General features: G+C 46.1%; 1 protein-coding gene across 10 annotated transcripts in view; it reads right to left on the bottom strand.

Annotated features, from left to right (window-relative positions):
* Positions 1-22763, bottom strand: part of PKHD1 (PKHD1 ciliary IPT domain containing fibrocystin/polyductin) — a 417278-nt gene extending 394515 nt beyond the window's left edge. For 8 of the 10 annotated variants that reach the window (XR_007356005.2, XR_007356007.2, XM_048845758.2 and 5 more), the window contains exons 1-8: positions 22537-22763; positions 19666-19812; positions 18274-18351; positions 16653-16797; positions 15493-15592; positions 9623-9680; positions 5544-5622; positions 3129-3203 (exon numbers count right to left, since the gene is read on the bottom strand). Coding sequence is in view for 8 of the 10 variants with exons in the window: in XM_048845758.2 (XP_048701715.2) it covers positions 3129-3203; positions 5544-5622; positions 9623-9680; positions 15493-15592; positions 16653-16797; positions 18274-18351; positions 19666-19717 (587 nt within the window). In the remaining 2 variants the exon portion in view is untranslated. Of the gene's footprint in view, positions 1-3128; positions 3204-5543; positions 5623-5761; positions 5867-9622; positions 9681-15492; positions 15593-16652; positions 16798-18273; positions 18352-19665; positions 19813-22536 lie in introns of those variants that run through there. The other 2 variants (XM_075126353.1, XM_075126352.1) reach the window with 2 other exon arrangements.
* Positions 22764-24440: the final 1677 nt, after the last annotated feature.

Here is a 24440-nt window from a genome sequence, read left to right as displayed (position 1 = left end):
CAGTTCTCTCTCAGAGGGGTGGTTATAGATTGCTAGCAGGCAAGCTAAGAATGTTGTTAATGTTGAAACTGCTTTGAAAAAAATCAATGATGCCAAGGGTAGGTTTGTAAAAGTTTAAACAGTAAGTTGACAAACTGCTTAAACCCTTAGCAGTTTGGCCCTGCCACTCCCATATTTTAAACAAGGACCTTTTCATCAGCAGCGGAGAAGGAATTTATGATTTAAGGGAACTGAGATAGTTTATATTTGGCTAAATAAGTAACGCAAACAGGAATGCCACTGCCAGGAGCTGCTGTCCCGGGGGCATGAAAACTTCCCCCCCATGAAGATCCACTCTGGCAGCTTTCCTGTTACACTGCACTTAGTCACTTACACCTGTATTTAAAGTGAGTGATGATACTTCCACCCTCTATGTCACTTAGAAGAGTCAAGCGCCCGATCCTCATCTGCAATGAACTCATGCACAGCTGACATTGTCTACACTGGGAGCTTAGCCACTAGTGTCGCCGCACCAGTGCAAGCCCTGGTGTGCTGCGTTGGTGGAGATCTTGTCTACAATCTCTATTGGTGCAGCTGGCCCCAATTTAACCCACATGGGGAAAGGGGGGTTTAAACCATGCTGTGTAGCTGCTTCCAATGCTGGGGCTTTGCATTGGGGGCGACTATCCGCAGCTAAAATCCCAACAGCAATAAGGCCTAAGCCATTCTATTAGCTCCGCTGACCCTGAGATCCACTGGTCTCACGGGTGCCAGGAGGGTGGGTCTGTTCTGCCAGCCAAAGCATCCTGGAGAGTGCTGTGCATTCTAGCTCTACCCTCTGCTTTCCCCCTGCGCATTCCTAATACGCCTCCTACACTGGGGTGGAGTGGGCAGTGCAAAGGCAGCTATGCTGGCCCACTCCCATGGCATAAAAGGACCTTAGCTGTCAGGAACTATGGGCTTGAGTTCCCTCAGCTGAGCCTGCGGCTAGCCTGCTCAGCCCTCGGGCCATTTAATGAGGCCAGTGGGGCTGGAGCAGAACTGCCTGATTGGCAGGCCTGCCCAACTGGCTGCCGGCAGCCCACAGGTCTGCATTTAAGCTCAGCAGCAGCGGCAGGTTGTTGGCTGCTCAACGCTTACACAGACAGCTGCATTCTCCTATCCCACTCCCCTGCTTGGCTCCTGACTCAGCTCTGACCCTTGGCCAGTCTCCGCTCTGACCCTTGGCCTAGTGGTTAAAGCCTGTTCCTGGCTTTAACCACGAGGCCAGGCTCCAGCTCGAACCACTAGGTCAGATCTCCCACATCCCAGTCCCTGACACTTAACAAGGACTATGGAATCAGTCTCTTGTCTTTTGTTCAGTGCACATTTCCTAGCATGCCACTTATACTCAGGTTGGCAATGATTAAAGCCAAGGGACAAATTTTTGATGGACCAATTTTCCACCCGAAGACCCAGTATCATCAAAAACAAAATGTTTTGTGGAAAAGGGACAATTTCATAGAATATCAGGGTTGGAAGGGACCTCAGGAGGTCATCTAGTCCAACCCCCTGCTCAAAGCAGGGCCAATCCCCAACTAAATCATCCCAGCCAGGGCTTTGTCAAGCCTGACCTTAAAAACCTCAAAGGAAGGAGATTCCACCACCTTCCTAGGTAACGCATTCCAGTGCTTTACCACCCTCCTAATGAAAAAGTTTTGCCTAATATCCAACCTAAACCTCCCCCACTGCAACTTGAGACCATTACTCCTTTCAACAAGTTGTTCACTGGAAAAATTCTTAAAACAAGTTGTTTTGACTCTCATTGTTTCAACTTTGATATTAGATTAAATTATTGATTTAAATATATTTATACATATACTGCTTTTATGATTAGATGTATTGTATTCGGTGTTTCATATTATACTATTTTGACACTATCAAAATGATCCAATGTTTCTGAATCTAATTTTTTCTGAATTTCTGTTCCATAAGGAATTTTAACTTTTTGTTCCCATTTGGAACCAAAACAAAATTTTGAAACGGCAGAATTTCCCGCAGAACATAAATTCAGTTTTCCAAGCAGCTCTAATAACTATGTTGTTGCCTAACAGGATGCAAGAGAACCAGGAACCTAAAACCTCCCCTGACTGTGGTAATCTAACAAGATGCAGGCAAACAACGAAAAAGATGAAATGTAATAAAGGCCAGGGCAAAGTTCTGCACTTAGGAAGGAAAGATCAAATGCACAACTACAAAATAAGAGGGATAAGAGGTTAGGTGGGAGTACTGCTGTAAAGGATCTCGTGGCTATAGTGGATCACAAATTGAATGAGTCAATGATGAAATGCAGTTGTGAAAAAGGAGTGTAGTAACAGGAGTGTTGTAAGAAAGACACAAGAAGTAATTGTCCAGTTCCACTCAGCAATGAGGAGACCTCACTGGAGTACCGTGTCCAGTTCTGGGTGCTATGCTTCAGGAAAGATGTGGACAAACCGGAGAGAGTCCAGAGGAGAGCAGCAAAACTGATAAAATGTTTAGAAAACCTGACCAAAAAGTTAAAAAAACAAAAACAAACAAACAAAAAACACTGGGCATGTTTAGTTTTGAGAAAAGAAGACAGAGGGGAGCCAATAACAGTCTTTAAATATGTTAAGGGCTGCTGTAAAAGAGGAGTGTGATTCATTGCTCTCTGTTCACTGAAGGTAGAAGAAGTAGTAATCCACTTATTCTGCAGCAAGGGAGATTTAGTTTAGAAATTAGAGAAAACATTCTAACTATGAGGGTAGTTAAGCTCTGGAATAGGTTTCCATGGGAGGTTGTGGAATACCCATTATTGGAGGTTTTTCAGAACAGTTGGACAAACACCTGTCAGGGACAGTCTAGGTTTACTTGGTCTTGCCTCACTGCAGGGGGCTGGACTCAGTGACTTCGAGCTCCCTTCCAGCCCTACATTTCTATGAAAATCAACCATCTAGAACCCCATGCACTCCAACAGTTTACCCAATGAGCTGACTTTTCAAGAGCCCCTCGAAACTGTGACAAAGCACCTGCCTGTTGTTATCATAACCGAGATGGACAGACGATCCTCTACAATCAATCATATGGAGATGTCACAGCAATATGAAATTAGCTACAACCCAAAGCAAAAAGGAAGATCACAAACTAACATGCTTCTCGTTTGCTTGTTGGCAAAAGAACAGAGGCTGATCCATCCATCTCCTTCCGCCTCGAGGATAACAGGGCTAGATAGGAAACAAACAGGAAAGATGTGACATTAGGGGACGCTATTAAGCTCAAGGGTGAAATTCTGGACTGACTGAAGTCACTGGCAAAACGTCCACTGGCTTCGGTGAAAAAATAAATTCCATATTTTGGAACTATTTGACTTGACAACCCTGGAAAGCTGTGTCCCATACACCTTATGAAACGTGCACAACTCTTGCAAACCTAAGGAGCCCTAGCCTCATTCACTGGGCATTTTACAAGATCCACATGAATGAGGCAAGAGCTCATGTGAAATCCTGCTCCAGTCGCTGCACATATTCACTAAAGGTGAGCATAGCGGTCCTATAAAACTATAGGCTGAATCTATTCAGTCCATTGAATTTTCTCAAGTATGCTCACCAGTGTTTTGAGGTTATATTGTAAATAAACGAAACCAGCATTTCAGTGGAGGATACCAACACACCAAAGCTTCACTGAAACACATTCCAACTTTCCATTTCATTAACCACAGCACTTGTAGTTCCCATTGAAGATGGGTGAAACAATAACTGGTACTGAATGCAGGATGTTAATCAGTATCCCGAGGCTAGGGTTGTTGACTCTGAATCAGCTGGTGTAAATCAGTGCAGCTCTACTGACTTATGATTAGGACTCTGTGTCATGGAGGTCGTGATTTCATGACTTCCTGCGACCTCTGTGACTTCTGCAGCGGCCAGCGCGGCTGACACTGGGGCTAGCTGCTCAGGTGACCTGGGAGACAGCCAAGCTAGCCGTTGCTGGAGCGGCTCTGCAGCCAGCTGCTCGGGTGGCCCCGCAGCCGGCCGCCACCCTGGCCCTGGTGACTGCCTGAGCAGCGGTCCTGGGGGTGGCCAGAGCTGCCGCAGTTCAGCAGCTCCTGGCAGCGGTCCCGAGGTGGCTGGAGCAGCTGCTGGCCCCCCCAGGGCTCCCCCACCCCGGTGGTGGCCAGAGCTCCTGGGCAGCTCCTGGGCTCCCAGGGATCCCCCCAGCAGTGGCTGAAGCAGCCACCTGCCCCCCGAGACGTCTCCGCAGCAGCAGCCAGAGCAGCTGCTGCCCGGCTCCCCGCACAGCAGTGGCCAGAGCAGCCGCTGTCCCTTCTGCAGCGGCTCCCCCCATCAGCACCCCCGCCTAAGGTCCAATCAGGGGTATTTATGGTATAAGTCATGGACAGGCCACGAGCCATGATTTTTTGTTTCTTGCCCGTGACCTGTCCATGACTTATACCATAAATGCCCATGATTAAACCCTCGCCTTACTTATGATTTATATCGTCTGAGTTCCCTAACTGGAGAATTTACCTGCGACCCACCAGAATGCTGCCTCCCCTGCAGCAAAAGTCTGTTGCTTCAGAGACTGGTGAATAAAACACCCTAGGCAAACGTGCAATGGGAGAATATTTCTTCCTGACCTCTCGGCTGAGCAGTGAAATTCTTGAAGCATGAGGTCTGATTACCCTTCTCGTCACGTAAATTGCTGCATGACCAAATACTTTAAAGTAACTGTAGACCCTCTGGGCCCTGATTCTCCACAGCCTTGCACAACCATGTCTACACATGCCAGTTCAGAATCCGCCAGTCACTTAGCCTAGTGGTCGCATTTTATCCCCACTTTGAACTCGCTGGACCTCTGTTACCCTCCACCTTGTGTGACCATTTACACCAATGGGAATTCAGAATGGTGGCATTTTACACCCACCTGACCCTGGTGTAAATGACCACTTAAGCAACAGGGCAATGGAAAACCAGGTTGCCACTCTGTGGAAGTGCAAGTGACTCTATGAAGCTCGAGGCAGCAGAGAGTCAGGCACACAGCCCAGAGCCTCCAGGGTATTTAGGCATCTATCTTCCAGAGATTTCAATGGAAGTTAGGAGTCTAAATACCTTTGAGGATTTGGCCCACTGTTTCTTAAGAGCTCTGCTTTAACTTTACATTTGCCGTGAAAATTACTCTCCCCAACCAAGCGAATAGAATTTCTAAAAATGCAATTGGAAGAGTAAATTTATTAACTTGTAGTTTTCTACATTTGAAATTAGTTTCTTTTAATCTCTTAACCCAAATAAAACCTCCAGCATCCAGATGCAATTACAGTACAATTCACACTGAGCCACAATTGACTGTGCAGACGCTCAATCAACGGACTAGCTTAATGGACCAGTTGCAATTAGATTAACAAAGTTTGCTGGAGCCCAACTCGTGAGCTGCAATAAACCACAACAAGAGGAAACCAACAGCTCTGTGCCAACTGGTTGCAATTTATTGCTGTCAAGGAGGCTGATCGAAGAAATGCCCAAAAAAACCAATCACATGGACAGAGCCAGAACATTAATATATGTAATTACCCATCAATATAGTCAGCGTTAAAGTCCATGGTTTCGTATTTTCCAGCAATGATCTGCCCACAGACTTGTATTACGTTTCCTGTTTAAATGAGAAATAAAATAAAGGGATTATTTTTAAAACAGCATGCTAATGTTTGTGGAGTAAGGCAGCTGGCAAAGTGGGGGTTAAGGGCCAGATTTACTAAGGGATATTTAATAATTATTATTATTTGTATTACCAGAGTCCCTAGAAGTCCCCAGTCATGGCCCACTGTGCTAGGCACTGTACAAACACAGAACAAGAGACAGTCCCTCCCCCGATGAGCTTACAATCTAAAAAAAGACAAGAGAGACAGCAGATGGATAAAGACAGAGGAGCACAAGGAAACAATACAGGTGCCTAGTGGGACCTACAAAAGTCCTTAGGCCGGCAGCTCCCACTGACAGTCAACAGGAGTCAACTATTTCACTCACTTAACTGGAAACTCATTTTTGGTACTAAAAAGAGAATTCCAATTTCTGGTTTTTCCAACAGACACCAACAATTTTTGACAAAAAAAAAAAAAAAAAAGTTCCTCTACTTTTTTCATTGTTTTTTAAAAAAGTGTAGAATTACCTGGCCAGCTTTCCTGCCGAATCATTTCAGTTAGCCAAACGGCATCTTTCGGACATTGTTTTTTTATTTTGGAGACCCGAGATTGTGCTTTTATGTTAATTACAGACCTGAGTCAGCTGAGCACTTAACCACATGCTTAACTTTGAGCTGATGAGTAGCCCCATCATTATTCAGGAAAGCATTTAACCCCTGCTTCCCATTAGGCATGTTAATTTCCATTAGACTATCTGCAGGATTAAAATTAGGCATGTTCTTTAGCACTCCATTGAATTGGGGCCGTTAATGCAGTACTGAGACTGAATAGGTAAAAACCCACAACAAAAGTCAGTGGGTCAAAATCTACTCTCTTTGCCCTTAACTCCAGATAAACACCATTGATTTCAGTGGGCACATTTCACTTTTACACTGGTGCAACTCAGATCAGAATTTATCACCACGCATATGAATTATGAGCTGGAAAACACGGTTATCCCTATTGGACAGGTGATTGAACTGAGGCAAAAAGAGGTTAAAGGACAGATTTTTAAAGGAATTTAGGCACCAAGTTGGATTTTCAAGTGTCCAGGGCCCAGATCCTCAAAGGTATTTAGGTTCTGAACATCTATTGATTTCAGTGGAAGTTGGAAGTCTAAGGGCCTTTGAGAATCTGTGTCTGGGTGTTTAACTCTAAATTAAATCAATGAGATTTAGGCACTAGACACTTTTGAAAATCCCAGTAGGCTCCTTTCTGCATCTTTAGCGATCTAAACACTTTTAGAAATCTGTCCCTAAATGACCTGCACAAGGCCACCCAGAAAGTCTACGGAAGAGCTGCAAATAAAACCCAGGAGTCCTGATGGTCAGTCCTCTGCTCTGAACGAGACAACACTGCCTCCCCGTTACCTCACAGAGGTCAGCGCCAGTAGACCTGGGCCAGGTAAGTACGTTTTGCATCACGCATTGGTGAAGCGTGGCTCATCAAAGCCCTGAACTTCTGCAAAGGGCAGGGTCAGCTCAAGGGGTCAGAATCTGGCTTTTGTTCCCTGGGGGCCAGCCGGCTGTTTAACTTTGCAATAGATATAAATTGCAAGAGGACAGGATTGTTAACTTCTTGTATCAATATGACCCTAACAACATTTACTCCTCTTCTCCCCTGGCTTTTGATTGGTAACTTCAAGGACTTTTCAATGAAGCAAGCGGAATGGTGTGGAAAGAAATTGCTGAAGAGCAATTTCTGCTTTGAGCAGGGGGTTGGACTAGATGACCTCCTGAGGTCTCTTCCAACCCAAATCTTCTGTGATTCTAAGAGCAGGCTTCTGATGTTCTCAGCAGCAACTTATTCTATAAAAACGATGGGAGAGGAGGCAGTGCAGGGTTCACACACTGGAGGAAATAGACTTTGGAGGCGGGGTGACTCACCACAACACAGCTGCAGTCATTAGAACAGGTACAGGGTCTGACATCCAACACAGATCCCGACAGTGAAGGATCACTGGAACTGGACTTTGTGTGTTTAGAGAGATTTTTAGAGGCGCCTAGGGGAGTCAGGAGCTCAATTTCCACTAAATTGCCCTGAGACTTGGACATTTAACTTTCAAAATCCCAGCTCAAATAAAATACATTCAAATAAAAGAACACACAGACACTAGGGGCCAGGTTGACAAAGAAATTTCAGTGCCTAAAGATGCAAATAGGTGCCTAGTAGGATTTACAAAAGCACCTAAGTGAGTTAGGTGCCTAATTTCCATTGACTTTAAATGGAAATTAAGCACCTAATCTGTGTAGGTGCTTTTTAAAATCTCATTAGGTGCTTATCTGCATCTTTCAGCACCTAAATACCTTTGTTAATTGAGCCCTAGGACACTTGCTTTCAAAGCACTTCAAAGTCCAAAACGGTAAATTATACTTAGATGATCTTCCAAAGTAGCTCAAAAATGTCAGTGGAATTATGGCACAAAGAGACCAAGTCCCTGAATCCATAGCTCACTGTCAGACAAACCACCAGTGAGATACACATGCCAAAAGAGAAAGTCATAGACACCTGAAACAGACAAGCATCTATTCTGATCTGAAGTCCTATACAAGTGTTTACTTCCTCCTGCTTGACTCTCACAGAACCAGGCTTGGGCTTTGTCTACCAATTTTTTTTTTGCTGTTTGAGGCCCCGATCCAGATCTGCTCACGCAAAGCCCCTTTGAAGTTAGTGAGACTCTGTGGGTGCAGCGGTTTGAATGGGGTTGCAGAATCAGGACCTAGGACTTTAATCCCTTTAAAAGTAATTACCCCCCCCCCCAAAAAAAAAGGAGCCAGGAGATCACCAGAAATACAGATAACCAAGGCATCACTATTGTTCTACAACATCCTCCTACTCAAATAGCCTTGTGCAAAGGCAGTCAAGTGCCCCACTCCTACAGACACCAAATGCAAGTGTTACCCACTAGTCACTGCATGCTACTAGGATTGCCAACTTTCTAACCACACAAAACTGAACACCCCCACTCCGCCCCCTGCGTTGCCCTTTCTGAGGCCCCACCCATGCTCTACCCCTCCTCCAAGGCCCCGCCCCCACTCGCTCCATCCCCCTTCCCTCCATCGCTCGTTCTTCCCCACGCTCACTCACTTTCACCGGGTCAGGGCAGGAGGTTGGGGAGGGAAGGCGGGTGGGCAGGCTCTGGCTGGGGCTGCAAGCTCTGGGTTGGGGCTGGGGCTGAGGGGTTCGGAGTGTGGGAGGGGGTGTGGGCTCTGGGGTGGGGCAGGGAGTTGGGGATGCGAGGGGAGGGGTGAGGGCTCCAGCTGGATGTGGGGCCAGGGATGCAGGACAGGGCTCTGGGCTTGACCAGGGAGTTGGGGAGCCAGGGGGCTGAGGGCTCCAGGGTGCGCGGTGGTCCTGGCAGCATTTATCGCGGCTCTGAGGAAGTGGCCGCCAGGTCCCTGCAGCCTCCAGGCGCATGGGTGGCCAGGTGGCTCTGCGCGGTGAGCGCTGCCTTTGTGCCCGCAGGCCCCACTCCCCACAGCTCCCATTGGTCATGGTTTCCAGTCAATGGGAGCTGCGGAGCCGGTCCTGAGTGAGGAGGCAGTGCATGGATCCTCCCTGGCTGCCCCAGTGCCTAGAGGCCGCAAGGACCTGGTGGCCGCTTCCTGGAGCCACGTGGAGCCAGGGCAGGTAGGGAGCCTGCCTTCGCCCCAGGTCCTGGCTGTGCCACCGATCGGACTTTTAACAGCCCGGTTGGCGGTGTCAACGGGAGCCGCCAGGGTCCCTTTTTGACTGGGCTTTACGGTTGAAAACCAGACACCTGGCAACCCTACATGCTAAGCATCCTCTCTGTGCCCGATCCAGAGAATATGAGTCTTACTAACTATAGAGCCTTGACTTCGTAGCTCATGCTTTCAGCTCTGTAGATGCCTAATTTAATCCCCAGTGTATCAGCTAAAATGGCAGCCCTTGCCAGGAAGATGAAAATATGTAACATCAAAGCAGTCTCCATTTTAAAGGAAGATCCCTTACCTGGGACGCCAGATGGTGGATTAATTTGGTAAACCACAGGTGTCTGTGCAACAGAAAACTGCAAGAAGAATTTTGTTGTTAAATAAACAAGCTTCCACAGCAGCCCTACAAGATCTGATTATGCATCATTCGCAACACAGCTGGCAACCAGCATTTCAGACACACTTATTTTGGGGCTTGTCTTTAAAGTGCATTTCTACTCTGATGAGTGACTACGTAAAACTGCCCCCTTCTTATAGACAAATTTGCTCCCAGTGTGTTCTGAGTCAGATCTGCCCATTTTAGTGATGACAATAGGTGTTTACTGCTGGTTACTTCTGTTAGCTCTGCAGAACCAGCACAGCGAAGAGAAGAGAGAGCTGCACGCGTCTCCATCTTGTGCCTCACCAATAAAACTGTTATTAAGTTGCTAATCAGTTACACCGGTGCATCCTCACTGAAAGCAACAGGTCTGTACAGGGGTCACCAAGGATCTAATTCAACCTGCAGGACAGAAGGGCAATATGATCTCATGCTCCAGAACATAACCTGATTGTCAAGGTTCCTTCCCCACTCTGAACTCTAGGGTACAGATGTGGGGACCTGCATGAAAACCTCCTAAGCTTACTTCTACCAGCTTAGGTTAAAACTTCCCCAAGGTACAAACTATTTTACCCTTGGACTTCCACTGCCACCACCAAACTTTATCTGGGTTCCTGAAAAAACGTAGTTTGGAAACATCTTTCCCCCCAGAATCCTCCCAACACTTGCACCCCACTTCCTGGGGAAGGTTTGTTAAAAATCCTCACCAATTTGCATAGGTGACCACAGACCCAAACTCTTGGATCTTAGAACAATGAAAAAGCATTCAGTTTCCTTACAAGAAGACTTAATAGAAGTAAAAAAGAATCATCTCTGTAAAATCAGGATGGTAAATACCTTACAGGGTAATTAGATTCAAAACATAGAGAATCCCTCTAGGCAAAACCTTAAGTTACAAAAAAGACACACAGATAGGAATATTCATTCTATTCAGCACAGCTATTTTCTCAGCCATTTAAAGAAATCAATCTAACGCATCTCTAGCTAGATTACTTACTAAATTCTAAGACTCCATTCCTGTTCTGTCCCCGGCAAAAGCATCACCCAGACAGACACAGACCCTTTGTTTTTCTCCCTCCTCCCAGCTTTTGAAAGTATCTTGTCTCCTCATTGGTCATTTTGGTCAGGTGCCAGCGAGGTTACCTTTAGCTTCTTAACCCTTTCCAGGTGAGAGGATTTTTCCTCTGGCCAGGAGGGATTTTAAAGGGGTTTACCCTTCCCTTTATATTTATGACACTGATCACTGCAGAAGTTGGAAACTAGGGCCAGATTATAACTCTGGGAACAGAGTGGAGATCCCAGACACAGCCCCTCTGGAGTGGAGAGCATTCCTGGCAGCCCTAGTCTTTCCCTGGTGCTCCTGAAGTCCTATGTCTCTGCCTCTTGAGCAGTGTCATTGCATGCAGGAAGGTGCCACTACAGTGTCTCTCCAGTAGGGCACAGTCCCACATGTTTCCTCAGTGCATTGCATTGCCCAGTTGACCACGGGTATCGTGGTACAGAGCTGAACCAATCATTCTTAGCAAAAAATCGAATCAATGAAATTTCTCTTTCTGCTCCTCATTTGTTCATGAGCAGCCTGAGATTGTCCCGAATTTCTTTGTACCTTCACAATTACTGGCTGAATCATTTCTACAAATGATTCCGGGCCTGATGACCATTTGTAGCCAACGTCTGCAATCTAAGCATTAGTTTTTATTGGAATTACAGCTCACATGGCATCACTTGTTTTACCTGAACGTAACTCTTAGCCTCAGGTTCCTGGTGTGCGAGTTTCAGTTTGAAACCCTGCTGTTTTCTGTGAATATTACTGATGTTTATAGCATGCCTATCTGTTGCTCTGGGGGTTGTTCTCCCATATGCAGTTAACACTCCCTGCAAGCATTCCTGCCAATTCACTCCTTCTCTAGACTGTTCTTGGAAAGCAAACATAGGAAGAATGAATACAGAGCCAGCTCCTCCACTGGGATAAACTGTCATTGCTTAAGTCACCTCCAGCCAAGGATCTGGCTCCCAGAGCTTTACACAAGCCAGTATCAGCGGAGTATTGTGGGAGGTATTTACCCTGCTCCAACTGTAGAAAGGAAGGGCTGGAAGGAACTTCAAGAGGTCCTCTAGTCCAGCCTCATGTGCTGAGGCAGAATTAAGTGTATCATGGGGGGTTTTCTGGCTCCTTCTGCGGCTTCTGAGACTGTATAGTGTTAAGAGTCAGGGTACTGGATTAGATGGACCAATTGCCTGATCTGATCTGACAACTCCTGAGTTCTTAGAAACATGCAGCATTTGGGATTTTCATGAGATGTCATCCCAAAACTGTACAACATGTGAACTGCAGTTTCAGCTGCAGTGGTCAGAGCATGGTAAAGAAGCCCAGCTTTGTATTCTTGGGAGGCAGTGGATAGGCACTGGATTGGGAGGCTGGAGATTTGGGTTCCGCACATGGGCTGCTGCGTGACCGTGTCCTAATCACTTTGCATCTGTGCCTCACTTTCCCCATCTGTAAAATGGGAAGGATGATACCTATCTCCCTTCGTGAAGCATTTTGAACTCTCCAGATGAAAAGCAACATGTAAGAGCTAAGGGCCAGCTTCACAAAGGTATTTAGGAGCCTCGTGGGATTTACACTGACTGTCAGTGGGAGGTAGGAACTTTTCTAAATCGTACCAGGTGACTATCTGCATCTTTAGGCACCTAAATACCTTTGTGAATCTAGACCCAAGTATTATTAATGGGCTAAAGTAAACCCTGATTCCATTTACATCACTGGCAAACGCCTATTGATTTCAATGGGACCAGGATTTATCCCTATTAAAAAGTAAGTGGGTCCTCCTACACTCTCATTCTCTTCCCCCATGCCCACTATCCCTCTCTCTCTCAGATCCTAGCCATCTCTCCCTCTCCCTTCCCGACATGCACTTATATTCTGGAGTTAAGCACTCGGAGTATCCCCTTGAGCAGCCTAAGACCTGGCAGAGCCGGGGTCAGACTTTCCAGGACTTCACAACATTGATTCTTTCTGAGCTGTCATGTGACCCAACATAGCTTTGCACTCTCCGATAGATTCTGGCCTCTGCCTCCCTCTCGGGCTGGAGACATGGCAATCTAAAAAATTCATGAGCATTAGCATCAAACTCCCTTCATGCCAGTCATCGCAAAGGAGAGAGATCAGCACCGGCCCACAGCCAGCCGGACTGGCTGGAGCAAGGAGCGGATTAGAGCAGCGAGGCAACAGCCACCAGCTGATAGGAAAACCTTCTGTGAGCAGTTCAGACTTGTCACTGCCTGCAGCGGGTTTTGCAGTCTACTGGAGAGGCCAAATTAATTTTTTAATACTCATGGCTCACAGGTTTCCAGTTCCAAAACAAAGACGCATTGTGGTTTATTTCGCTTGGAATGTCTCTCATTAACAGCATCCCCTGGTGATTTTTCATCAACTCTCTAAGCTAGCTGAACTGCCCAATGACTTGTATGTGTTAATGTGGCATTTGCTGAAAACATCAGGATCTCCTGCTCGCTCCTGGAAAAGAGCTAGACAGGACTGACAAGCACAAATGGGCTCGTTCTCTAGCAAACAGCGATGGCTGAGGGTCCTGCTCTGCCAGGGTTAAGTGATTTCTGTAACCCTAGAATAATTTTAAACCCATTGCTCTTATAAATCCTGATCCTGCACCCATAAGAGTCACTGGTGCTTTTTTTCATTGACGTTAGTGGGAGCATAATTGAGGGTTTTAAAAAAGGAGCCAAGTGGAATCATCCTTATTATACAAATGGGGAACTGAGAAGGTAAAATGACCGTTGCCACAGTAAATCGCAGGTAGCGATGGAAAGAGAACCCAGGAATCTGAGCCTTCTTCTGCTCTTCCTAGAGCCTCCATTGCTGCACTGGATATGCAGAAAGACAAAACATGGCATAATGCATCTTCGTCTGCATTTCCTGGCTTCACCCACAAGTGGAAACACACCCAGAAAAGTTCTGCTGGAGAGGGGCATTTTTAGCAACCAGCCAGGTGCTCAAGTTATTGGGATAGAAGATGGATTAATTTGTGTATTGCCAAAAGCAGCACCGGTCAGGCCTTTGTATGAGCCTTATCACCACCAAGGCAAAGCCGGGAGAGAAGGGGGGCAGTGATCATGAGGCCCGAGTCTGATTCTATGTCCTCTCTGATATGCTGCGGTAAGGGTCTGTGAAAAACAGGAAGTCTACCCATATTTGACTTCTGATGTGTGTGTGTGTTGGGGCCCACGAGACTGCGGACTCTGCAAAAACACATGTGTATAACTAACAGCTTAAATAGGGCTTGCCTAATGGTTTTTCTTTGATTGACATGCTGTTGACATAATTGTAACAGTTACTAACATAAAAGGGGTAGACAGGTCTGAGGAATTTGTATTTGACCTTTTGGATATCTCTTGAAATCCACAGTGACAGGCAGGTCGCTGGCCACTTGAACCTTGTCGTTTGACAACTCGAGACCCCTCCAGATCACGGGTAACTATTTTTTGGGAGTGATCTATAACCTATTGTATTTGTATGTGCTTGAGACTAAATAAAGCAAAGACTTGAGTAAAGGCATTCTCATGAAAGTGCTGGAGACTAATAAAGCGAAGGCTTTAAGTAAAAGCATTTGATTGCGTGTGATTTATGCCAGCCCTATAGGAGACAGAGGTGCTGCATCTCCCTTGGTTTATTTCCTGATACCGCCTTGCAGAAAGTAAAGTTACCGAGAGCTTTGACTTTAGGGAACCCCAGGTAACACTCCCAATAAGGCCAAAACTCACAAAGAATTGCAAACCTTGAAGGCAGAGCTGATCTCAAGATTTCCAATAGAATTTCAGAGTGACAAAGTTCAGAAATATCTGGATACATGCCATGGGGAGCAGTGCCTGACTGCACCCCTTCCCTGATGAACCCATGGTTTTGGTATACAGACCTCTTGGTTATCATGGGTTTCATGCCATAGCCCATAGGCCTAGCTTCCTTTATTATATTCACTGCCTTGCCTTCAGTTCTACATTTATTATATTTAGCAGTAATGCAAGGAACCTACAGGCCTGTACCCTCTAAGACATTAGCTTTAGGAGCTAGTACAAGGCTTGAGGCCTATGAACTTTGGCACAGATAACCAGCTCAAGGGTAAGCCCTAGCTATTGGGGAACTGGAAGTAGAGTGTGTAGAGGAGAATTTTCTCCATAATGACATCAGCCAGCCACAGGAACATGAGCTAACATCAGCTTCTAGATAGAACGTTCACAAATGTCTAACCACAAGAGTGCCATGGCAACGAACTGACTTATATAAGTGGAGAACAATATTCTAAGGACACCTTCTGCGTGAAAAATTGGGATCGGGTGGCGGGGAAGGGTAATAGGCACCTATATAAGACAAAGCCCTAAATACCAGGACTGTCCCTATAAAAATCGGGACATCAGGTCACCTACCTGGGAACCAGTGCTAGATTATTCCTTATCCCCTAGCACTTTGTCAGGGCTAGTTTTAAATGACTCAAGCAATAGCGCATCCACCTCTTCCCAACCTAGGAGATAGCACTGTCAGAATTTTCTCCCGCCCCAACAGTCAACCGAAGTTCTCCTGTCTCAGCATCCAGGGCTTTGGAGCTATGCTCTGGCTCCACTCCAGCTCCGGGCAAAAACCTGCAGCTCCACTGCTCTGGGCTCCAGCTCCGGGCTCCAGCTCCCAAGTCCTGTCAGCATCAGTCTGTTACCCTGAGTTGCAACCCCCACTTTGGATTACCTTTAGCCATTTCCTCCCATCCCTCCTTGGCATTTACCTTGAAAGTGCAGTTGCCACAAGGCATCCCACCCGGGTTGCTGATCACCTGCCCATTAGCAATCACCTCCAGCTGGTACAGCCCCTCCTGCTGCGAGGACCTTCAAAGGAAACAACAGCTCGTGTGTTTTAAAGTAAAACATGGGCCAGATCCTCTGTGGATGTAAATCCGTGTAGCTCCATTGACTTTAATGGAGCTACGCCAACCTCACTGGTCACTCCTTAGAAGAGGGGAGGAGACACAAAACACCGAGGTTGACACAAATGAACAAGGGCAGAACAGGGACGTGGGGACAGGGACAACAGAGTTAGAGGGGGACGTTGTGCCATAACCCCCAGACAAGGGGCACTGCTCCCCAGAAGAGGGCTCTCCAACCAGTATGACAGCCTGGCAAAGGACATAATAGCAGGTATAGCCTGGGCAGCAGCTGTGGAAGTTTTCCACTGCCAGCCAGCGTGCCCCAAATTGAACCTAGAAGGATCACCTCTGGGGGGCAAGAGTGGAGTTCAGCTGTCAGTCTAGCCACCCGAGTTGGATTTCAACACAAAACCTACATCTGTGGCTCAAAATACATGAGCATCCCTTTCAGAAGTATTGTTCTTGCTAGCTCTAGAGAGCATACGCCCCAATTTCCAAAAGACTCCCACAGCTTTACTGTGCCTAGATGTGGGGATAATGAGTCTTTCACTTGGATTAAGAGCTTTTAGGACCAGAAGAGAACCTTTAGAGTCGTCTAGTCTGACCTTCTGCAGAACACAGGCCTGAGAATTTCTCCCCCCATGATTGCTGCAATGGAAGATTTATTCTTCCCACTACGTACGAATGCTACTGAGCCCAGTAACTTGGGGGTGAGCAAGATCATATCCCTGAGAAAGGCATCTGTTCTTGATATAGAGATCTCAGATGATGAATTTACCACGCCCCTGGGTGAATTGTATCACTGATCAATTACCCTCACTACTGAAAATCTGTGCCCTATTTCCAATTTGAATTTTTCTACCTTTCCAACCATTGGATCTTGGTAGGTCTTTTATGCTAATGGTTCAAACAGTAATTGAAGCTAACACACATTCAGAAAATAACAAGAAAACATCCTCACAGCATCTTCCTCCAGCATCTTCTGAAAGTCATTTCTGAACCCCTTTATTAGAGTGCCATACCTCGTTTTGCATCTGATGATGGATAAATCGAAATATACAGGATGGACATCACACCGTACCGGAGGCAGAATGGGATTCACTAGGGACACTTCCAGCAAAGACCCACTGGTGGGATAAGTGAACTGTAACTGGGGAGATGTCAGACCTAAGCAATCCATTAATGACAAACATTTTGTAAGTGCAGGATCGTGACAACAACATATTAAAACGTTTACAGGGTGCAGTTTAGATTGTGTCTAGCAACAGCAGAGCCAGGCCCTAATCAAGGATTTTTAAACCAAGTGTGGGGCATTGTCTTTCATATTAAAACATGGTTCATCTTCCTACTCAGCTATGTATCTTCTTTGGGGGTGAACTGCTTTTAAATACTTACCAGGCAACCTCTCCCATACACATTCTCTTACAGAGCATTCTGCTTGCACTGGACCCGATTCTCCACTACCTTGCACCTTGGCATTTTACACCCCCTTTCCACATATTTTGCACGGTTATACTTGACTAAGCCAAAATGTTCAAACTTGGGCACCAATGGCAGGCACCAAAATTCATATTTAGGCACACACAAATGGCCTGATCTTTCAGAGATGCTGAGGAATTGCAACTCTTCCTGAAGCCAGTGCTCAGCACCTCTGAAAATCAGGTCATTTATTTATGGCCTAAAGAACAGAGCACTGGACTGGGACTCAGGAGACGTGGTTCTATTCCTGGCTCTGCCACTGGCCTGCTGGGTGACCTTGGGCAAGTCACTCTGCCTGCTCTCTGCACCTCAGTTTCCCCATCTGTAAAAATGGGGATAATGATCCTGACGTCCTTTGTAAAGTGCTCTCAGATCTACTGATGAAAGGCATATAAGAGTTAGGTAGCATTATTTATATGGATAATTTGGGGCAAGCAAGTTTGACAATGATGGCCTATGTGACTAACTATGCTGGCAACTCTTATGATTTTATCACAAGTCTCACAATACAATTGATGGTTTTCTTAAAGCCTCTGCTACTGCAGTCCTGTGACTATATGAAAATCTCATCTTTCGTTTGAAAAAGGAGTACATTTCTAGCTCTTATGATTTCAGAGAAAAGCAGGTCAGTGTTACTGAAGTGCACCCTAAATGCTCAAAATCCAGAAGGCAAATAAAAAGAACACAGCATTGATTATTTTTTTAAAATCTAATGATTTTTCATGATTTTGGGGGGGCTGATTGCTGTGTTGTTGTGTGGGGTTTTTTTGTTTTGTTTTACATTTACAGTTGCCCATACCAGAATGGCAAATTAAGAACATAAGAATGGCCATACCAAGTCAGACCAAAGGTTCATCTAGCCCAATATCCTGTCTTCCGACAGTGGCCAATGCCAGGTGCCCCAGAAGGAATGAACAGAACAGGTAAGCAGCAAGTGATCCATCCCTCATCCCAGCTTCTGGCAAACAGAGGCTAGGGACACCATCCCTGACCATCCTGGCTAACAGCTGTTGATGGACCTATCCTCCATGAACATATCTAACTCTTTTTTGAACCCTGTTATGGTCTTGTGTTTCAGAACACAGCTGACCCCTTGCAATTCTTCCAAGTGCTCCATTTTATCCAATGATTTCCACCAATTACTAGCAGCCTCCTAAAACTTACCATCCAATGTCAGGGTGATCCATGTTCCTCCAGCAAGGCTGCCCTCCTGAGGTTCAATGAATAACTTTGCAGAAGCCACTGCAAAAATAACCCAGATACTTCAGGATGAAATGTAATACAGCAGCAGAATCAGTCGTGCACAGCATGTATCTTTACAATGGCATTGGCAATGCTTGAGACACATTTCTGCATGGAAGGTATTTAAAAGGTTCACTAGCAACATGTTCCGACCCAAAGTATACCTTCCCTAAATAAACAAATCCCAAACAGCATAACTGGAGGAACTAAAATAGATTAGAAATACATAATATGTACACACACGCGTATATAGAATGAATACAAATGTGAGGAGATATAAAGTCCAACGACACATAAGCTCCTAGGTGCCCAAGACCCCCTTGAAAATGAGACAGACATTTAGGCCTTGCTATGCTGAGCTTACAAGCCTTCCTGCAGTCACTGCTTTGCCCAAGCTTTGCTCCACTTGTAGAGTGTTCTGTTCTGCAGAGGGATTGGTGATAATCCACTCTAGTTAAACCATGAAACATCCTCTTGAAAAACTATATAGAGCCCCTACGAGCAGATACAAAGGGGTCCTTGCCTAGTGGGACAGCCAAATGAAGGAGCTGTGTTCCACACCATTCAGAGATTCTGACTTGTGTTTAGCTGGATTTAGCAAACATAACGGAGGCTAGAAACTAAGAATGACATCTCCTAGTTATTCACAGTATAGACAGCAATGAAGTAAGCTTCCCTCACCAGAGAATGACCTTATGGGACCACCTACGAACCAGAGAACAGTGCAGTTCCCATTCCAACAGAGGACATCAGCTGAGGCTATCAACAAGAGCAGTAGTTATAATGGTTTGTGAGATATGGACATTTTTCCTCTAGGAACTAGACTGGGATCCAAATACGTTTCACCAAAATCCTCAACAAAACCATCAGATGACAAAAACTTTTGTCCACTATTTGCCTGAGCTAAATTTGAACCAACAACCTAGAGGAGATAGTCGTTCACTGTAGTGAAAAAAAAAATCACTGCCACGTGTCCCAGCATTGGAGTATTGGGTAGGTGAAATATTGCACTGGACATTGCTGGTCCATGGTTGGGTCTGTAATACACAGTGTATAGAGACCACTGGCAAAGTGGCACATTCTGTATAATAGCTACAACACTGCATGAAATCCTGCATGCTACCGCCAGTGCCCTATGTCATCGAACTTCATCCTTACCGCAAACCACTTCACAAGCCTCCCATGAAGGCAGAGCCCCTTGCAAAGCTGCTCCCAGCCTCCCAACAATCCCACTGCCTTCCCAGTGGCATTCGTTCCTTTGTCCTGCTGGTCCCACAGATAACTGTTTGAGAGCCCCTGCCTTCTAGCACTCACCTGCAAAGAGCAGCAGCTCCACGTTCAAAAAGGACGGTATCAAAGTGTTCATCTCTGGCCCCGGACTTCAACTGCATGGGAGATTTTCCTGAGATCGCTCACATCTTCACAGGTCTACCATGTGGTTTTAGTACCTGCGTGCCTTCGCTGTAACATAAAAAAGCCCTCTCTATTCCTCATTCACATGACAAGCCTTCAGGGCAGGCCAATTCTGCTCTGAGTCATCGTTCTGCCAGGTAGGGAGGGCTGTTTCCTGAAATCAAGAAGAGCCTCGGCGAGAGAATCATTTAATCTCATTCACTAGAAAAGGTTTAAACACACACACGGGGCCGATAACAGCAAACAAAGCCTCATCACTCCAAGAGCCAGATCTTCAGGTGCTCAGCACCCAGAGCCACGTTTTCCCAAGCCCTACTCCTATTTTGGCACCGAGCGAGGGACTGTCGAGAGTGCTTAAGGGATTTAGGTGCGCCATTCCTTCGGAAGGGCGCCGTTAAACTCTTCTGGCTCTTCAGCACTCTGTGCAAAAAGCGTCTGTGAGCTCAGTCCACCTCCTAGGGAAGGTGTCCAGGGTCAGATCCTCAGCTGGCACTGCCGAACGCCCAGCAAAGCTAACGGAGGGCATGGAGGGTCACTTCCTCTGCTTGGCTGCTCCAGGAGTGCTGCAGCTATACGCTACCCCTTGAGCAAGGTTGGTGGCTAAAGTACGACCTACCGCTGAGTTTCCCCTATCTATAAAATGGGGATATTACTGCCTGGGGAACAATCAGAGGAGGCTCAGAGTCTTAGCGTCTCAATTCTGGTGCAACTCACGCGTCGAGAAAACAGGAAAGCAGGGCTAGAGCAAGACAAGGAGCTAATTGGAAGGTGTAATTCACGATGATTATTATGGTAGCACCTAGAGGTCCCAACCGAAATTAGGGCCCTTTGTACAGACAGCCCAGGCCCCAAGGAATTTACAGTCTAAATAAATAAGATGGACAGACAGTGTGGGGGGGAAATAGATATGGAGGGCTGAAGGGCTTGTCCATGGTCACAGAACAGGTCAGTGGCAGAGCCAAGACTAGAACCCAGGAGAGCAGAATACCTGGGGCAGGTTTAGAAAGGAACACACTTTCAAGAGAAGGGGTGTTGTTTGAGGGAACCAGGCTGAGACACAGACATGCTGGGAACCTATAAAGCAGTTAGGGCAGCCTAGGTTACCCTCGGGGGATGGTAAGCCTGTATAGGTAGAGCCCTGCACAGTTAAGAACATAAGAATGGCCATACTGGGTCAGACCAAAGGTCCATCTAGCCCAGTATCCTGTCTTCCAACAGTGCCAGGTGCCCCAGAGGGAATGAACAGAAGGGGTAATCATCAAGTGATCCATCCCCGTCGCCCATTCCCAGCTTCTGTCAAACAAGAGGCTAGGGACACCATCCCTGCCCATCCTGGCTAATAGCCATTGATGGACCCAGCCTCCGTGAACTTATCTCGTTCTTTTTTGATCCAAAACTTGTATCTGCAGCCAATCCATGATCCGCAAAAACGGCCCATGGATATCTGCGGATTTGCAAGGCTCTAAAGAGAGGCGGGTGCATAGGCTGCTCAAGAATAATTTTTTCCTCTCTGTACTCTCTGTTCCTACTGCAAAACAAGCAACACAACGGCCGACCAGGTGGCCCTGCGCACCACTGGTCACAGACTGCCAAAGGGAAGAACCACGGGTTGGACCGGCCAGATAAGCACAGTCTGTGTTTAATTTGTAATGAAAGAGGTGCTAGGGGTAGGGGGGGGGTCAAGCCATTTTTTTATATTCTGGGCTTCCCGCATCAGTTCTGAGGTGCCAGGGCTATGACTTGCCAAGCCTTGAGGTGCCATGGCTCAGCCCTGGCACAAATTAAGCCCTGAGCGCAGGAGATACATAGGATTTTGCAGCCTAGGACCCACTCTAGGAGCGGGAGAACTGTGGGATTTCACTGCAAGATAGGGAAAGGCAAAAGGCTGACACCTGAGGGGGGCACTCAGAAAGGCCACAAACGGGACAGAGCTGCGGTTAGACGGGGAAACCGTGACAGGCACATTGGAAACTTTAAGCCTTCTGCTGGTCCTATTGAGATCAACCAAGTGGATTGTTTGAATGACATCCCCCTTTCAATCTGGCAGCCGTGCATGGCCGTTAATAGCTTACATGGCACTTCATCCCAGGGTCCCAACATGCCGCACACACTTCAGTTAATTCATTGGGTCTCCGAACATCCCTGCTTGAAGCAGATACATATTGTAGCCTCTCTTTTACAGATGTCACAGAGAGATAAGCATAGGTGCTGGAACTAGGGGTGCAGCTGCATCCCCAGCTTGAAGTGGTTTCCTTCATATACAGGGTTTACAGTTTGGTTGGCTCTCAGCACCTTCACTATACACATTGTTCCAGCACCCCTGGAGGTAAGTGACTTAGTACAATGTCCCACGGTGAGTCTGTAGCAGAGCAGTGGCTAAAAATCATGAGTTTTGTAGCCGGCCCTGGTAGGTAAACAGCAGAAAGAGAAAACTGCCAGGTTCTCTCAACTTAAGTATACAAATGTTCAGGAATATATGTTCCCTTCCCTCTGCTCCTCCTGCTTCCAGGTTCTGATGGAGATTAGATATTCATATGTGAACACTATAGTCATGGAAAACATCCACAAACTAGCTTGCTTCTATCTTTTGTGGTACGAGCTCTGCCACTTTACAATGCAATCAGTGGTTGATGGCTCCTCCTTACATTTCTCAACGAATGCAACCGCAATCACTACTGACCAGATTCTACAACCTGTACTCACAGTGACCTTGCATTTGAAGTGATACACAAAGACACACACACACACAAAGACGACGACAATACTGCTTACCTTTTCCTGCGTGCTTTTCTTCCATTGCTCAGATGAGAGATGCACACAGGTACCTCTGGTTTCAGAATAACTTTTCTGGTTTCACCCCTTTGGAACCTGACAGCTTGGTTCAATTTTGTTGCTGTTCTGGGACAAGGGTGTTCCAAGCACTAACTCTAATTGCTCTGCAGGTAACTGAATCATGTCGTGCTGTAACTTACCAGACTAGTTTGTGTGCAGGTTGGATGCCTATCATAGTAAAAGCTCAGAGCTATCCATAGGGCAAGCTTAATAATTAACCTAAGCTCCTTATGCTATTAACCACTTTGCTCCGAGTCTTTTGTTAATGACCATGGGGAAAGCAACTTGGAATTTTTCTCCTCTTGAAATAGGATTTTATACGTGCAATGAAAACAAGCACATTTTCAAAATCAATCAATTTTGTATTTTTGTTTCTTTCCATTGCTTCCATATGAAAAATAAGCAACACATCAATGTTCCCCAGAACACCAGTCAATGGAGTTGGAAGTAACTTTCATAACAAAACCCCCAGTCCAAGGAGCTTGGGGTTTTCTGGCAAACCTCAGTCCAAATTTCCCATAGTTTCACAAAGCATCTCTGAGTTTGCCAAGACTTTTAGCCAAGTTTCAAGCAAGGCTGGGGTTATGTTAATGGTGTCTAGTGAAATTTGGTGGTTTCTTGGGACTTCCATACAAAACCAGGTGCGGTCATAGAAGTTTTCATTAAGATTCACTCTGACGTTTTGAGCTACTGGTACATCATCACCCACCCAAAGTAAAAATCAGAAAGAGGTGCACACAGACCTCTGAGCTGACACTGCAGGATTTTATACAGCTGGATTGGTCACACATCAACGGGAGTCTCTCAAGCATGAACAGCCCCAAGTTTCACTACCATCTCAAAGAACCTGCCTTAAAAATGAGGTTTTCAGATTTCAAATGTCTCTCCAATAAATATTTGTGTGTAAATTGTCAGTCACAGGAGCCTCACACAAATAGTCCTAAAATCCCAGCTTCTAGGATGGGTGAAAGCTAGCCACAGACATTTTAAATACCCATGCACAATTGATGTGTCTATACCTGGTGCTATTCCTTGCATCCCCTAGCCCAGTGGTTCCCAAACTGGGGTTTGTGAACCCCTGGGGGTTCACAAAATGTTACAGGGGGTTCTTGGGAAAAAATTCCCTAATGGCGGACAGAACTGTCCCTAGGGACCCCGGGCAGCACAGGGCCAGCAGCCCAGAGTCCCTGGACTTCCAAGAGCTCAGCAGATCAAAGCAAGCATATCTATCACACTGAGGAGATTTAAACTTCAAGAATCCTTATAAGAAATGGAAAGGGAGGTGGATATTTTTTGCTGTTTTTAGAATTAAATAGGCAGCTAGTGTGTTTTTAAAATTAAGCTTTTGTTGTAACGTGTGTCGTTTGCCTGGACTGCTCAAGACCCGAATGCTTGTGTTGGAGGAACTCTGAGTTGGCGTCTTAAATCCCTTCCTGCTGTTTCACATCTCATACTCCTTGATGAAACCTAGGAGCCTTGTCTTATAACAAACAGGCTTATTCAAAGTGATACAAGCTACAAAAGTGAGATCTTGGAAGAGTGTTGCCGTTTTCAGAATGTAATAAAAATACTGTAACGCTAAATAATTAATAATAAATAGGGCGTAATAAGCATGTCATAAAAACAAATTGTATATTTCCAAGATCACTGCTTTTATAAGTTAAACCTGACATTTTAGTGAAAGGGGTTCACGGGTTGTTCAAGTTTGGGAACCACTGCCCTAGCCCGACAAAGCACTGGCTGGTCTACATTCTTCACCACTGCCTTCTGCTGGATGAAATCAGAACTGCTCAAGTGTTGGTGATCAAGCTGCCACCTAGTGGCTTGGTGCCTGTAAATAAAGA

The sequence above is a fragment of the Caretta caretta genome, chromosome 3 (assembly GCF_965140235.1).
Source record: "Caretta caretta isolate rCarCar2 chromosome 3, rCarCar1.hap1, whole genome shotgun sequence".
NCBI classification, from domain to species: Eukaryota; Metazoa; Chordata; order Testudines; family Cheloniidae; genus Caretta; species Caretta caretta.
The sequence above is the reverse complement of the archived record's forward strand: the minus strand, read 5'-3'. Positions and strand labels throughout refer to the sequence as shown.